The 17,122-nt window shown below is 44.3% G+C and overlaps 1 protein-coding gene across 1 annotated transcript in view; it reads left to right on the forward strand.

Annotated features, from left to right (window-relative positions):
- Positions 1-235: 235 nt before the first annotated feature.
- The window catches only part of LOC136629226 (zinc finger protein 84-like), a 47,283-nt gene continuing 30,396 nt past the window's right edge, over positions 236-17,122 (forward strand). The window contains exons 1-5 of the mRNA XM_066605401.1: positions 236-296; positions 3,990-4,137; positions 4,664-4,843; positions 4,926-5,049; positions 8,119-8,932. Coding sequence (XP_066461498.1) covers positions 4,060-4,137; positions 4,664-4,843; positions 4,926-5,049; positions 8,119-8,932 — 1,196 coding nt within the window. The 5' untranslated portion in view covers positions 236-296; positions 3,990-4,059. The remainder of the gene's footprint in view (positions 297-3,989; positions 4,138-4,663; positions 4,844-4,925; positions 5,050-8,118; positions 8,933-17,122) is intronic.

Here is a 17,122-nt window from a genome sequence, read left to right on the forward strand (position 1 = left end):
TTGTGGTCAACAGTCTCGAATGCCGTGGAGAGGTCGAGTAATAAACAGCTGACGCCTGCGCTGTATAAAGAGGTCGTCCCGCCATCTCTCTTCATACATACCCCACACCTGCATGACGTAAATGTCCTGGAGCGTTAAGCGGTTAACATTGAATGAAGGCCAGAAGTGTTAGAACTTTCATCGCTACTGGAAACCCCTGGTCATGTGATCTATGACTCCTCCCACACATGTGACTGATCACATGATGGTGACATCATCACAGGTCCTGAAAGCTGATGGGGGCTCTGCAGGTGCAGGTATGTCTGTGTCCCTTTATGTCAGGACCACTGGGGGTGGGGATTATTAACCCCTTGACTAGTTTCCAACCCCTGCTGTCATTTCTCTACAGGTATCCCAGCTGTGAGGTGACTGATAGCAGCGGCTCTCCTTTGTCTCCTTCAATAGCTGCGCTGGGTTCCTTCGTAGACAGGCGCCATCTTGTGGAATTCAGCGCACATTGCACATATATAATGTATATACACACAACATTTTGTGGGGTATTTATGTGTCTTTTTGAATTTATGCCGGTGTGCGCCACTTTGTTTTAAAAAATTGGGTACGATTGTCAGCCCAACATACATGGCGACCCTGCGGGCCTGCAAAAACAAAGATGGCTGCACCGCCTCACTGACTACCGGATGCACTGTGCATGAGGGCGGCGTCACACGGGCGTCAAGAAAGCGCTATCTTGGCCGGCTGGATGCTTTTACGTCGTAAAAACAAAATGTTATCAGCAGTCTTCAGTTAGTATCGTGTGTAATTGTGCATATATGCACTAAGGTTTTAATCACACGAGCGAGACGATTATACGCTACCATCTGATGCATTGAAATCCAATGCAGCGTGACTGCTAAACTCCCCCCGCCCTTCTCTCTTCTTCTCTGCCCCTTGCCGGCTGTTTGCAATGGAAGAGGGTGCGACAGGGGTGGAGCTAGTTGCTAAGCTCCCACCTCCTCCCATTGCCGGCATCCGACAAGGGCGGGGAGGGGGTGGGAGTTTAACACACTAGCTCCCACCTCATCACGCCTCCTTCCCTTATAGAGAGCAGGCGAAGGGGCGGAAAGGGGGGAGGAAGTTTAGCAGAGCAAAACCGTCTTCCCCATCCTGACGGCATTGCGGGCTTGGCATATATGCGCCAGGCCCGGGCCTTCTGAATGGGCGCACAAACAGCAGATTTGTGTGCCTGTTCTTGCATTTTTTACAGCGCCAGCAAGCGAACGTAAAAATGCCTACGCCCGTGTGAATAAGCCTGGATGGCCAACTTCCGTATTACCCCATAGGCTATCCAGGACAACTTACTATAGCCCTAGTTTTGCGCTCCCCCTAAGGACGCAGCAAGGCGAAACATGTCGGGGGGCCTGTAGTTTAGATTTTAATAGGGTTTTGGTGGTGCTGGCTTATTAATAATTTGCACATAGGCTTTTGGAAGTTGGTAAAACATAGTTCCACTCTTTCATCCAGGGAAGGTTCTAGGTCTCCCTACTCTGTGGGAGGTTCGGTGTTCATACCCCCCAAACAGGGTCATACTAGAATACGGAAGATAAAACCATATGTGATGATAAGCCACGCCCCTAACCACACCCTCTTTTACCTCACCTGGTATTTTTTTGTAACAAATGTGGCAACTTGAGGTCCAAGACTCCACAAAGGGCCTCTGACTGGTCAGCACTGGCCAATCAAAGCAGCACGCAGTGTCTTGGACTAATGCTGCATCCTATGGGCTCCTTCGCACTAGCGCGTGGTCACAGCGTATTATGCACACAGGTCTTATGCCCACAATACACTGCAGCAACCTGCCGTAAGCTCCAATTTTGCTGCTCACACAAATTGTGCGAAAAAGATGGCAGCACGCTGTACTACACACCAAGATAGTGCATGGCGATTTTCGGCATGCAAGTATGAATTACGTGCTTCCAGCGTGCCACGTGTGTCTTTTGTAGGTGGCACACAACAAATTCCGCTCATGTGACGCCGCTCTCATGCACAGTGCATCTGGTAGTCAGTGAAGCTGTGCAGCCATCTATGTTTCTGCCAGCCCAATGGGTCGCCATTTATGTTGGGCTGACAAGCACACTCAATTTTCTTATAACAAAGTGGCGCACACCGGCATAAATTCAAAATGTGACACACAAAAACCCCACAACATGTTTTGTGTGTGTATATATATATATATATATATATATATATATATATATATATATATGAGTAGTGTGCGTTGAATTCCACAAGATGGCGCCTGGCCGATATTATATATTCACACGAATGTATACCATCCACGCTTTCCGCCCAGGCGGTATTTGCTGCCCATCTGATACATTGGTTTACAATGCATCAGTTCAGATGGGTGTATTCCCGCAGCATAAAAGAGCCCAGCCGGCCAATTTAGCATAATTCGCCCGGGCGCCTTTACGTAGGCCTGGAAAGCTAGTTCAGGAACTATTTTCCTGGCTGGAATATGGCAGCGGCTCCCATAGACTCCTATGGGAGCCAATGGTAGCTGCCAGAGAAGGGAGGTGGGAAGCAGTTTAGTAGCATGTCTGCTAAACTCCCACCCCTTCCCTCCTCCTCTCCGCCCCTTGCCGGCTGTTTGCAATGAGGGGGCGGGGCGGGAGCTAGGTACTAAGCTCCCACCCCATCCCGCCTTCTCCCTATGCTGGCAGCAGACAAGGGGTGGAGAGGCGCGGGAGCCTTAGCACACTAGCTCCTGCCCCCATTTTCTTGCCAAGAGGGGTCGGAAATGGGAAAGATAGTTTAGTTCTGCCCCTACCTGATGGCAGTTCGGGCTGGGCCTATATGCACTGGACCTGGCCTGTCTGAACGGGCACGCAAATGGCAGATTTGTCCGCCCATGTGTGAGTTTTTTTTCTCTCTCTGTGAATGAGCCCCTAGGCCTACTAAACGAAAAATAATGTCACATTCATCTTTCTCTACCTAAAATTAGGCTACTTTAGTTATTTTGAGAAAAGAAAGCACTTCAAAGCGTATTTTTAGTATTTTGATTTGAGATTAGTATATCTTAAAAACCAGAGTTAATATCAATTGTTTACAAATCAGAAAAAAATAAATTTGCTTTAGCATTTAATTTAACACTATGATTAGTTAACTATTTTATATGCTGGAAATACCAGCACTCAAATACAGGGAATAGAACCCATTATGATGGACCCATCTTTTGGGCGTATTACGCTGGCAAATACAATCATTCACACGAAAATGGTCATGTCTCCACAACACCCTATGTCAGGGACCCGAGGTGTGATTGTTATACTAATGGGGGCCCCCACTGACAGTCGGTCCTCTCAGAAGCCGGCGGCATCTCCCTTTAGTACAGTAAAGTGATACAGTGCAGGAAGAAGCCGGGCTGTCAGCATGGACCTGGTGAGCAAAATGACATAACAGGGTAACATAGTCTGTGTTTTGCCTTTTCTATAAAAAAAAAAAATTTCTCCTGGTCAGCCGGGCCTCCTGTAGGCCAGCGATCACTAGGAAGGGGTCCTATGTCTCCCTATGAGACTAGCAATGAATAGAGCGGCAAGGCGTATGTTTGGTCACAGCTATTTTTGTTTCAGTGGGAGCGATGGAGACAACCGAGTGATTGATAGTCTACTAGCAGTGGCAGTCGTGTATATATGTAGGTGGACTGAATCATTTACATTTTGGATTGCCAGTCTAATTAAACTTCCAATTTCAGTTCAAAGTGTTTCTTATATTTTCTGTATATCTGATGGAAAGCTGCAGTGTTTCCCACCCATACTGACCAAGAGTATGCCAGGTGAACACTCTCAGCATACGCAGGGTGCATGAGGGCCTATATACGTCTCAGCGGAATATGTGACAACAGCCTAATGGCCTCAAGCATTTCTCCTTATTACTTCCAGTTAAAGTACAGTATTTCAGTAAATGGCATTTTGAACATTTTCTTTACATTTTCTCATGTTCCTTTCATTTAGGTCCCTACATTACACGATCCTATGTTAACATCTTCTATATAAGAGAATTATTCGGATTGACCCGTCAAGGATGGAGAGGGACAAAAGCAAGATGGCAGAGAGTGTATTAAATCTCACCCTAGAAATACTATTCCAGCTTACTGGAGAGGTGAGAGATTCTGATGATGTCACATTACATTATTCCTATCTATAGTAATAGATGATGTCACTGGAAAGGGGAGAGAATCTGATGTCACATTACACCATTTTAATCTGTGGTAATAACATGATGTCACTGCAGAGGGGAGAGATTCTGAAGTCATATTACATTATTCTTTTCTATTGTAATAGCATGATATGACTGGAGAGGGGATAGAGTCTAATATCACATTTCATAATTCTTATCTATGGATAATAGATGATGTCACTGGAGAGGGGAGAGATGGTGATATCACATTTCATCACTCATCTATGGTAATGACAGATTATATTACTAGAGAGGGAAGAGATTCAATGATGTCATATGACTTCATTCTTATCTATGGTAAGAGATGATGTCACTGGAGAGGGGAGAGATTCTGACGATATCACATTACATCATTATCATCTATGGTAATAGCAGATGATGTCACTGGAGAGGTGATGGACTCCGGAAATGTCTTTAGTGATTTTTATTACTATCTCCCCATATACAGGATTACAAAGTAGTGAAGAAGACCTCTAGTGATTACTTTTGGGACCCTGTGTCTGAAGGATGGGAAAGAACCCTGAGCCCAATCACAAGGCCCCCACCTCACCCCCTGATACATGAGGACATCAATGTGGATAGAATTATAGGACTCACCAACAAGATGATTGAGCTGCTGACTGGAGAGGTGACGCTGCAGGGAATGCTGGGACATTATACAGTAACAGCACTGGAGGCTTCTGGTTAATGGTTGTATATTGTGTTGTCAGGTTCCTATAAGGTGTCAGGATGTCGCTGTCTATTTCTCCTTGGAGGAGTGGGAGTATTTAGAAGGACACAAGGATCTATACAAGGACATAATGATGGAGAACTACGAGCCACTCACATCACCAGGTAAGAGATGTACTAAGATGGCAGACACTGTAAAGCCCCTGACTGCCATAGAAATCATCAGCACCTTAAGTTGTGTGATGATAGAATCATAGAATAGTAAATTTGAAAGGGACCTCCAGGGTTATCGAGTCCAACCCCCTACTCAGTGCAGAATCACTAAATCATCCCCGATAGATGTCTGTCCAGTCTCTGTTTTAACACTTCCACTGAAGGAGAACTAGCCACCTGCCGTGGTAACCTGTTCCACTCATTGATCACCCTCACTGTCAGAAAGTTTTTTTCTAATATCTAATCTGTGTCTCCTCCCTTTCAGTTTCATACCATTGCTTCTAGTCTTTCCTTGTGCAAATGAGAATAGTGCTGATCCCTCTGCACTGACAGCCCTTCAGATATTTGTAGACCGCTATTAAGTCTCCTCTCAGCCTTTTGTGCAAGCTAAACATTCCCAGATCCGTTAACCGTTCCTCATAGGACATGATTTGCAGACTGCTCACCATCTTGGTAACTCTTCTGTGAACTTGCTCCAGTTTGTCTATGACTTTTCTAAAGTGGAGTGCCCAGAAATGGACACAGTATTCCAGATGAGGTCTGACTAAGGAAGAGTAGAGGGGGATAATTGCCTCACGTGATCTAGACTCTATGCTTCTCTTAATACATCCCAGAATTGTGTTTGCCTTTTTGGCTGCTGCATCACATTGTTGACTCATGTTCAGTCTATGATCTATTTGTATACCCAAGTCTTTTTTACTTGCTGCTGCTTAGCCCAATTTCTCCCACTCTGTGTTTTTTTTTTTTCATTTTTCTTGCCCAGATGTAGGACTTTCCATTTCTCCTTCTTAAATACCATCCTGCGTGACGGGGGTGGGGTCCCGGGATGACAGCTCCATGCTATCGGCTACCGCCTGTAACTGACAGCATGGAGCTGTCACGTCCAGAGCCTGCAGGGCTGTCATTCCCAGAGGATGCATGTTTTTACGTCCTCTGGAAATTAAGCCCAACAGGCCAGGACGTAAAAAGGCAATGGGCTGCTCACACCTTATATGCAGGCAAACAATCATTGTTGTTGGCAATACATCTTCCCATGTGTGAAGGCCAGCTAAATAAGTGCTGATCCCGCTAAGAATCACACTCTACTTTGCTCAGATCCATCCAAGTAAAAAGACCCTTAGTTATTAATTGAATTTTGCCATGATATGGAAAAACAAAACTTCAATAATCTGTTCTCACATTGAAAGATTTAAGAAAACGTAAGTAAGCACAGAGAAATTTTAAAGTGAGAAACAAGAAATAAAAGGACAATAAATAAGAATACCAATTAAGATTTAAGAAAGTGTGTTTAAGGTTCGGCCTGAAATACACAGAGGTGTTAGCCCAACTTTAGTATTATTAGCAGCAAGGTATAGATGCATTTCGAGGCTAGATTGTACCTTCCTCAGTGCTTACGTCAGGAGTGGGAAGCAGTGTTTGGATTCGCGCTTCCTTGGACATGCGTCCAAACACTGCTCCCCATTCCTGATATGACCTCATGTAAACACTGAGGAAGGGGCAATCTAGCCTAGAAGCACCTCTATATAGTTGAGCTAACACCTCTGCGCATTTTTCAGGTCGCACCTTAAACAGTTTGTTTGGGTTTTTTCAGCTTAATTGGTTGTCACTGACACATCCACCCTGACGTTTATGACAATATTTGAGTTGGCTGCACCTGCTATACAATCTACAGACTAATTTTTTTGCACCAAAAATTTTGCCTGTCTGTCTCTTCCTGGGTTGCTCCACCCCTCATTTTTTTCTACTACAAAAAAATAAGAATACATGATTATGGAGATTCTAGTCAAGAGTTACAACAGAATCTACCCTCTAGACCTTAATTTGGGGTTATAGGAGGAAATATGGCTAACCACTAGAGATGAGCGAGTATACTCGCTAACTCGCTAAGGCACTACTTGCTCGAGTAATGTGGCTTAGCCGAGTATCTCCCCGCTGATCCCTAAAGATTCCGGGGCCGCCGCCGCTGACAGGTGAGTTGCGGGGGGGGGGAGAGAGGGACAGAGAGATTTCCCCTCCGTTGCTCTCCGCTCTCCCCCGCCGGCCCGCAAATCTTTAGGGACGAGCGAGGAGATACTCGGCTAAGGCACATTACTCGAGCGAGTAGTGCCTTAGCGAGTATACTCACTCATTTCTACTAACCACTTTTCATATTGATTGGGTCATTCTTGACTGGTCATTGATGAGTTAATATAATTTAGTGACACTGGATAGTTTTGGTTAGAGCTGTCCAGAGAACCTTGAATTTCTTTCTAAAGAGAAACCTTCCGGAGGCTACTATCTCAGCATATCTTGTTTGCATTAGAATAGGTAAAGAAGATTAAGGGTCCTTTTACACGGGACGAATGTTGGGCAAACGATGCTCGACACTCGCCCCTGTGTCTCCGCGCTCCCGTGCTCCTGCATGGGAGCTAGCAGAGCAGGCTGGTTTGCGGAGCGGCCAGCAGGGGGGCAGGGCAGTGCAGGAGATTTCTCTCCTCTCGCTCCCCCACTCTCCTCTATCCACATAACACAGCCGCCGTTCACTACCGAACAGCGGCTGTTTAAACTGCACGATGAGCTTCATTGCTGATCTTTTATGCTGCATAAAAAATGAGTGATGAAGCTCATCGTTCATCGTGCAGTTTAAACAGCTGCCGTTAAGTAGCGAATGGCCGCTGTGTTATCTCAATGGAGAAGGGCGGGGGAGCGAGAGGAGAGAAATCTCCTGCACTGCCCTGCCCCCCTGCTGGCAGCTCTATGAGCAAGACAGCTTTGCTAGCTCCCGTGCAGGAGCGCGAAGACACAGGGACGAGTGTCGAGTGTTTACCCAACAGTCGTCCTGTGTAAAGGGACTTTTAGTCACCTGCGGACATGAGGTCCAATGTCAAGTCAGCATATACAGACTCTGTTGCAGAAATATATTGGCAATTAACAAATTGAAAAATCTTGCAATCTGTAGGGGAATTATTTAATTGAACGGTTATAAAACATCAATCATTTTTAAGGTTTATATGAAAAAATAATTAGTTTTCTTTTTGGCAGATGTTACCTGGTGCTCGGAGGAATGTCTGATATCTTCAAATTGTAAAGTGGATGATTGTGATATCACACAAGATACATATGAAGAACATGCAATTATCCCAGATATACCCTCTGTCCTTCACAGCAAAGATCTATCATCTGACCCTTTTATACAGGTAATATCTTCTGATTTATCACAGACTGATAAGCAAAAGAAAGGTTGCAGAAGGAGAGATCATCAAAGAACTCACACAGGGGAGAAGCCATTTTTATGTCCAGAATGTGGAAAACGTTGTTCTAAGAAATCAGATCTTGTTAAACATATGAGAATTCACACAGGAGAGAAGCCATATTCATGTTCAGAATGTGGCAAACGCTTTACTCGGAAATCAAATCTTGCTGATCATCAAAGATCTCACAGGGGGGAGAAGCCATATTCATGTCCAGAATGTGGGAAATGTTTTACTCAGAAATCATACCTTCTCAAGCATTACAGAAGTCACACAGGGGAGAAGCCATTTTCATGTTCAGAATGTGTGAAATGTTTTCATCAGAAATCAGATCTTATCAGACATCAGAGAATTCACACAGGAGAGAAACCATTTTCCTGTTCAGAATGTGGTAGATGCTTTAACCAGAAGTCAGATATGGTTAAACATCAGAGAACTCACACAGGAGAGAAGCCGTTTTCATGTTCAAAATGTGAAAAACGTTATAGTGTTCAATCACATCTTGTTCAACATCAAAGAAGTCACACAGGGGTGACACCATTTTTATGCACACAATGTGGGAAATATTTCACACGGAAAGCAAGTCTTCTTGACCATCAAAAAGTTCACGCAGGAAAGAATCTATTTACATGTTCAGAATATAACAAATATTTTACAGTGCAATCTAATCTTGTAGACCATGAAATAACTCCAACAGAAGAGAAGCCGTATCATGTTCAGAATCTGGGAAATGTTTTACTTTAAAAATCACATCTTATCAGAGAGGTCACACTGAAGAGAAGTCTTTTTCTTGCCCAGAATGTAGGATATGTTCTTAGAATTCCAATCTTGTTGAACATCAGAAAAGTCAGAGGGGAGAAGCTGTTTTCAGGTACCATACAGTCCTTGAGTCTTCTTTCACTTCTCTCTAATCTGACAAGATGTTATACATGCAAAAAAAAGAAGTATGTGTTTGATGGATACTTCAGTGGATGCAATTTCTCAGCTCTCTGCGATGCATAGACTGCAATGTTAATAGAAAACGTATACCTTTTAACCTATTAATTTTTTGTTAAATTAAATCTATGTGTACGTTATTGTGTACTTTAAAAAAAAAAAATTTGGTATCACGATAAGTTGTATAACTTAAAGAGGTTTGGCCAAATTTTAAAGTTAATAAGTAAATTAAGTATTGCAATAGTGAGGGTCCAACAGCTGGGACCTGAACCAATCACAAGATAGGGGTCCTGAAAGTTCCTGAATAAAGTGGACGGCAGTCAAGCGTGCACACTTACTCCATTCATGAGACTAAGTTCAAGTGCCCGGCCATCTCTGACAATACCAGTGAAATCAACAGAACAGCAGCATGCGCTTATTATCCAAATAGCAAACAGAATGCAGATAACATGCCATTTGTAGGAGATCAATTATGTGAGTGGGCACTATGGGGCTTGAAGGCAGACTAGTCAAAGGAATGTCTGGCAGAGAAAGGGTGTCATCTCATTAAAGGGGTTGTCCCGCGAAAGCAAGTGGGTCTATACACTTCTGTATGGCCATATTAATGCACTTTGTAATGTACATTGTGCATTAATTATGAGCCATACAGAAGTTATAAGAAATTTTTCACTTACCTGTTCCGTTGCTAGCGTCCTCGTTTCCATGGAGCCGCCTAATTTTCAGCGTCTAATGGCCAAATTAGACGCGCTTGCGCAGTCCGGGTCTTCTTCTTTTCTCAATGGGGCTCCGTGTAGCTCCGCCCCGTCACGTGCCGATTCCAGCCAATCAGGAGGCTGGAATCGGCAATGGACCGCACAGAAGCCCTGCGGTCCACCGAGGGAGAAGATCCCGGCGGCCATCTTCAGCAGGTAAGTAAGAAGTCACCGGAGCGCGGGGATTCAGGTAAGCGCTGTCCGGTGTTCTTGTTTAACCCCTGCATCGGGGTTGTCTCACGCCGAACGGGGGGGCTGTTGAAAAAAAAAAAAAACCGTTTCGGCGCGGGACAACCCCTTTAAGGGCTCGAACCCACTTGCAAAATGTTTTCTAGCAGTGCAAGACTGAGTGAAAACACGTGATTATGAAACCAATGATTTTCAATGGTTTCATACTCATTTGCGAAGTGTTCACTCAAGGCTCACAGCGCTAAATAAAATCTGTGCTATTGCCCATTGTTTTCAATGGAGCCAGCAGCAGCGGCAGCCCCATTGAAAACATAGGGAGTATATCGCTATCCCTTGACACAGCTGTGACAGCTATGGCAGAGCTCCCCGATGCTATCCCATTGCTTTTGTGATTGGTCACAGTTCTCAGTCAATCACAGGCAGCGCTCAGCCATTCATTAAATTGAAAAATCATCACCACGGTGGCCTTCATTCCATTCCTTTTAATGGGGCTGCAGCAGCGCTGGCCCCATTGAAAGCAATGGGATAGCATCGCAGACCTCTGCCATAGCTGTCACAGCCATGCCGCCGGCCCCCTTGAAAACAATGGGCGATAACGCAGGTTTTTCTTAGCGCTGCAAGGCTTAGTGAAGGCATCACAAGTGTGAATGAAACCACTGAAAATCATTGGTTTCATTATCATGCGTTTTCACTCTCTCGCATCTCAGAAAAATCTATCACCAGTGGGTGTGAGCCCTTATTAAGAGACACCAGATTGGGTATGTTTCTGAGTGAAAAGCTGCTAAACTTCTGCATTGTAGTCTGCCTATCAAGAAATGTGATAGGGAGGGCATTCCCTATTGACAGCTTTTGACGGTATCAACTATTAACCCCAATATGAAGTTGTGGCACTAGGCCAGTTAGTAATGAAAAACCTATGTTAAGTTAGTGGCCAGATGGCCAGGTGTTTTCTTAATGTTGTACACTGTTAAGAACCTGTGATACAGTGTGAACATGGTCCTGTTCTGCTGAAGAGAAGCAATAAAAGACTGGTGAATCAGTTTTAAAGGAAAAGCTACATTGAGTATGTGAATTACTGGTGTCCTGCCACCCATCATATGACAAGAAGATGGGGGCCTGAGTGTTCCAAATTCCCATGTTAATCACACTATATACACTCTGTCAAAAAATCAAGAACCTGGAAGGAGTTGTCATTTTGCTGCAAAACTCTGCATGCAGTTACATCTCAGGCAGCTATGCAAATGATTTAGTTGTGGCGTGATTAGATGAACGGTCTTGCCATCTGAGGCCTTAAAAGTGCTTTTATGTTCAAAATGTGTTTTTATTAGAGACTTTGCAATAAACACAATATAACCGCATCAACTCCAGGGCAAACTGAAATACATTATCTGCAGGACTTCAGGACCTATGGAGAAAAAGAAAATCTAATGCACTTTTCTGCTGATCATAGCTGTTCAATAAAAGTCTCTTGGTTTAATCAATATTGCCCTCTAAAAGGGTTGCTCTGGAAATCAATTTTTGTCTTGTGAGAAAACAATGAAACCAATAGTCATTTCGTCTTCGGGTACGAACCGAGACATATTGCCCATTGACATTAGAAAAGTGCTATAAGGGGAACAAAGGAAAATAGTAAAGCGAGGTAAGAAGGGGAAAGGAGGAAGATTTAGAGGAAAGAGCCTCGTGCCCCTGTGCACCCAAAGCCCCCAGGACCTCTTAATGAATAGGTAGGTCCCCGTTCAGCAACCACCCTTCAAACTCTGCCATCTTGCAAAAGTTTAGCTATGATTTCCATGTAGCATGAAAAGCCAGGTATTTATTGTCATCTCCAGCTCTGAGCTCCTCCATATGGCCTATCTCACCGAGAGCTGTCACCCAATTCAGTCTTGATGGGGGGGGGGGGGGGGGAGATGGATCTCTGATCTCCAGAGTCGGGGGATCGCAACCCTCATTGCAAGAAGGAAAAATCAAAGAATACTTTTCTTGTTGACACCAAGACTGACAGCAGGGCAATCTCAGGGGTGAGCATCAAAGAGCCCCCATTCAGGAAGTTATATAATCCCTCGACTGCCCTCCAGAGAGACAGGACTTGTGGGCAGGATCACCATATGTGCGTGAGCATCCCGACTTCCATCTGGCATCTCCAGCATAGATCAGAAACTCCTGGGTAGAATCTAGCCAGTCGGGCGGGAGTACGGTACCATCGTGTAAGTAACTTGTAGTTTAGCTCTTGGTGATTACCTGATACCGTCATCTTATGCGTCAGGCAGTGAGCCTTTAACCACTCCTCCTCTGGCACGGCTTGCCCCAGCTCCCTCTCCCAGGACCTTCTATAGCCGCCTCCAGTGTCCTGACCCTCCCCAGCAACCAGGATGCTATAGACCGCGGAATTCTCGCCCTCCCTCTCTTAAAGGAACCTCACACAGCACCTTGAAGGGCGTTGATGGTGACGTTAGGTTGGCAATCAGACCCAGAGCTCTTATGTAGTGGGCAATCTGATGGTACTGGAACAACATGCTTGTTCGTGCCCCCCCCCCCCCTCTTCCAAGAGCGCGTCCAGCTGCAAGAGTCAGTCTCTGCCCTTCATGTCGCATACTCTGGGAAACCGTGTCCTCAGCCCCCCCAGTAGGGGCAGCCCAGTGTCCGGATTTTCCACCAAGGGTGTCCACTCGTTCACACCTGAGCACAAAGCCATCCCAAATCTTCAGAGCAGAGTTCACTAAGGGAGAAACCCTAATGCCCCATCTGCCCAGGCCTCCCCTCAACCAGAAGAGCCCTTGAATCCGTCCTGCGGTGGTTACCTGTTCTAAATTCTACCCATTGCTTGGTGGGTTCTCCTCGAACCAAGTCCAACACCACCTTGCAGATTGCAGCTCTATAATAGAGACGTAGATCCGGGAGTCCCAGCCCACCTCTATCCTTCCGCTGTGTCAGTGATCTGTAACCAAGTCGCGGTCTGGTTCCTTTCCACACAAAGCGTGTTACTGCTTTTTGAAATTTAATAAAGTAGTCTCTTGGGATCTTTATGGGTAGTGTTTGAAAAAGGTAGAGGAGTCTGGGTAGGGAGTTCATTTTAAAGGGGTTCTGTCATAAAAAAAAAAAAAATGATATACTTACCTATAGTTCCCCTCAGGCAGCCTGCTTACCTCTTCTTTTACTGTCCAAGCTTCTCCTGGAACTTCTAGTACTTTGTGTCATGTGCCATGCAGCTATCCGGTTTAGCTGCATCCGGTGATGTAACGTACATTGCACTACATTCTTCTTCCTGAAGGGCAATGTACGTAACGTCACTAGTGACGTAGTGTTCATTGTCCTGGCCGCAAGCCCCGGCAGGTTGATATCACGCGCATGCACGAGACTTCAGCGCGAGTGCACGTGATGGGGCGTCACAAGCACGCGTGCACACGTGCGAAGAAGAGAGACAGAGCTGCGAGTGCACTGGCTAGACAGGGCTCTAGCACTTGCACACTAGCAGGCTAACGTAGCGGCCAATAGCAACATTGTTGTCAGGTAGAATACATTTCTATTAGCAAATAGGCAAATAAAGTTTCTCCTGCTCTACTGGTGTTTTTTGTAATCGCCGTCCATCCATCTGTTCCCTGTAAAAAAAATCTCTTGGCCTTGAAAATAAGAATTTTTAAAGGTAAGGTCAGTCCCTAAACACACACACACACACATATATAGATGCATATATGTACATATGTATATATATGTACACAAATATATTATATATATATAATATATACACACATATGTAAATATATGTATATATACACACATATGTGTACATATACGTATATGTGCATATATACATATATGTACATATGTGTGTATATATATAATATATTTGTATACATATGTATATATATACATATACACACACGTACATATATATATATACACATATGTACATATGTGTATATGTTTGTGTAAATGTATACGTGTGTGCGTATATTTCTGTTTGTATGTATATGTATGTATGCATATATATGTATGCAAATGTATTTATATGTATGTATTTATATATATGTAGGTATGTGCATGTATATGTATGTGTATGTATGTATATGTAAGTATGTGTATGTATGTATGTATATGTATGTATGTATGTATTTGGATTATGTATATATGTAGGTATGTGCATGTATGTATGTCTATATGTGTATGTATGCATATGTATTTAGATGTATGTATATGTGTATGCATATGTATGTGTTTGTGTGTATGTATGTTTGTATGTGTATATGTATGTATATGTACGTATGTGTGTATGTATGTACGTTTATGTATGTATTTGGATTATGTATATATGTAGGTATCTGTATGTATTTGTTTGTATGTATATATGTAGGTATGTTCATGTAGGTATATGTGTATGTATGTATATATATATAGGTGTGTATGTGTATGCATGTATGTATATATGTGTGTATGTATGCATGTATGTATATGTATTTACATGTATATATATGTATTTGTATGTATGTATATTTGTATGTATGCATGTATATATGTAGGTATGTGTATGTATATATATGTATGTGTGCGCACACACACATATTTCTCTCTCTACATCTATCTATATAATATACACATGTAAAGATATTTATATATATTTATTTAAATAGTGTCGGGGGACAGGATAATGGCATGCCAGGTGTCGGTGTGCCATTATCCTTTCCCCCAAGTATCAGCGTGTCATTATCCAGTCCCCCAAGTGTCGGCGTGCCATAATTCTGTCCCCCAAGTGTTGGCGTGCCATAATTCTGTCCCCCAAGTGTTAGCATGTCACTGTCCTGTCCGCCGCATGTCACTTGGCCATTATCCTGTCCCCCAAGTGTCAGCGTGCCATTGTTCTGTCCCCCAAGTGTCACCATTCCATTATCTTGTTCCCCAAATGTCTATGTGCCATTATTCTTTTCCCCAAGTGTCATAATGCATTATCCTGTTCCCCAAGTGTCGTTGTGCCATTAATCTGTCCCGAGTGTTGTTGTGCCATTACCCCACCCCCCATTTGTCAGTGTGTCATTATGATGTACCCCAAATGTCAGCATGCCATTTTCCAGTTGCCAAGTCTCAGTGTGTCATTACCATGTCCCCTAGGTGTCAGGGTGGCATTATCTTGTCCCCCAAATGCAAGTGTGGCATTATTATTTCCCCCAAGTGTCAACGTGTCCTTGTCCTGACCCCCAAGTGTCGATTTAGGGCTCAGTCTCAGGAGCGATTTATTTTTTTTCCCTTACAGATGTGAAAAAAACGCCAGTATAAAAAACTTGTGAACGAAGCGGCAGATGCATTTTTTATTCGCACTTGTTGTGTGGTCACATGATTTGCACATAAAGGTGCGGTACCATCGCAATCTGCTCTGTATGTTTTCAGTGGAGCTGTTGCCGCCGGCCCCATTGACATCAAGGTGAAACCCCTAGATGTGACAGCATTCAGGGGTTTCACATCCAGTTATTCCCTAATGCAGCTGTCACAGCCGCAGCAGGGGATAGCGATCAGCTCCGATTGCTCTCAATAAGGCAGTTTTTGCCGGGAGAGTAAATAAACTCATGTTTTATATTTGTTTTACCTCAACACTGTCTCAGTTTGCTTAGTTTGTATGCTAATGAGGTTGTAGAATTGCCAAATCTTGAGCAGGTAAGACATGTGCAGAATATACATGAATGGAAGACAGATGGTTAGTACAAGACCTGCTTACTTCCGCAGCTATCGGATGAAAAGATAAGTTCAACAAAGTGGCTTATCAATGATTCTTCTGCAATGCACTCACTCAGGAAAATCATTGAAAATAAGAACTTATTGAGGGACCTCCGCCAAATAACATATTTTTGCCACACAGGTGAACTGGAGGTCTACCATAACCTGTGTTTGAAATACGGGCCCAAAAGGTTGCATTTTTACATTGATGGCATGATAGCACAAACACAGCTTCCTGCATTAGACCATAACAGAAATGTTGGACGCGCTAAGGCTGTTTTGAAGCAGGCAAATAACTCTGGCGATCCTGCAGGGGTGCAACGTCATCGCATAGAATTTTCAAAAGGCAGAAGAGCTTGAGTCATCAAAGATCTTTACGAGCCCACCTCTCAAGAATTTGTCATGGACATTTTGGAAGATGTAATGTGTATCATGCGAAATGAATTAATTACATGGCATTCCAAATTGCCTGACTACCCAAGAAATATTTCTGCTCTGCACATCATACTGTGCAGGGAACAGACAGGCTTCTATCAAGCCTGTCCGGTCAGATCGCGGGATGCTGTGCGGTTGCTGGGGCACTAGGGCTGCCTATGCAGAGCGTCCATCAAGCCGTGTGTTTGATAGGCACTCTGCATAGGCAGCCCTGGGGCCTTTCAGAAGGCCCCCGGCTGCCTAGCAACTACACAGCATCCCGCGATCTTATCGCTGGACACTATACAGGATCCCTGAACATCGGGTGCAGGCTGTATTTAAAGTGTTAACAGTTCCGACGAGCGGCGCGGTTTGTTGGAACTGCTGCCGCCGGGTGTCCGCTGTAAGAACAGGCGGCACCTGACATTGTATGGAGCGGGATCCACCCGCGATCCTGCTCCATACAAGAATTTGTTCGTACATATGAACAAATGGACTTGCGGACAGGCTCCTGGAACGAAACCTGTTCGCAAGTAGGGGACTAACTGTATAGTCAAACCTCTAGTTTTATTGTCTTCTAGTTCAGCGGGTTTCTAGTTTCATTGATTTTTCAAGCCAGAATTTCGCTTCTAGTTTCATTGGCGGCCGCCGGCCCACGTGGCCTCGCTCCTGACGTGGCCCATGTGATCTCCTGCTCAACGTCTCCTCCTCCTCATGTTGAAACACTCCCCACCCTTCTCGAGCGTTGCTGTGGGCGCCGGTAAAACAGTACAGTAGTATAATGTAAGTGGCCACGTAGGACAG

This window comes from Eleutherodactylus coqui, chromosome 5 (assembly GCF_035609145.1).
Source record: "Eleutherodactylus coqui strain aEleCoq1 chromosome 5, aEleCoq1.hap1, whole genome shotgun sequence".
Classification (NCBI taxonomy): domain Eukaryota; kingdom Metazoa; phylum Chordata; class Amphibia; order Anura; family Eleutherodactylidae; genus Eleutherodactylus; species Eleutherodactylus coqui.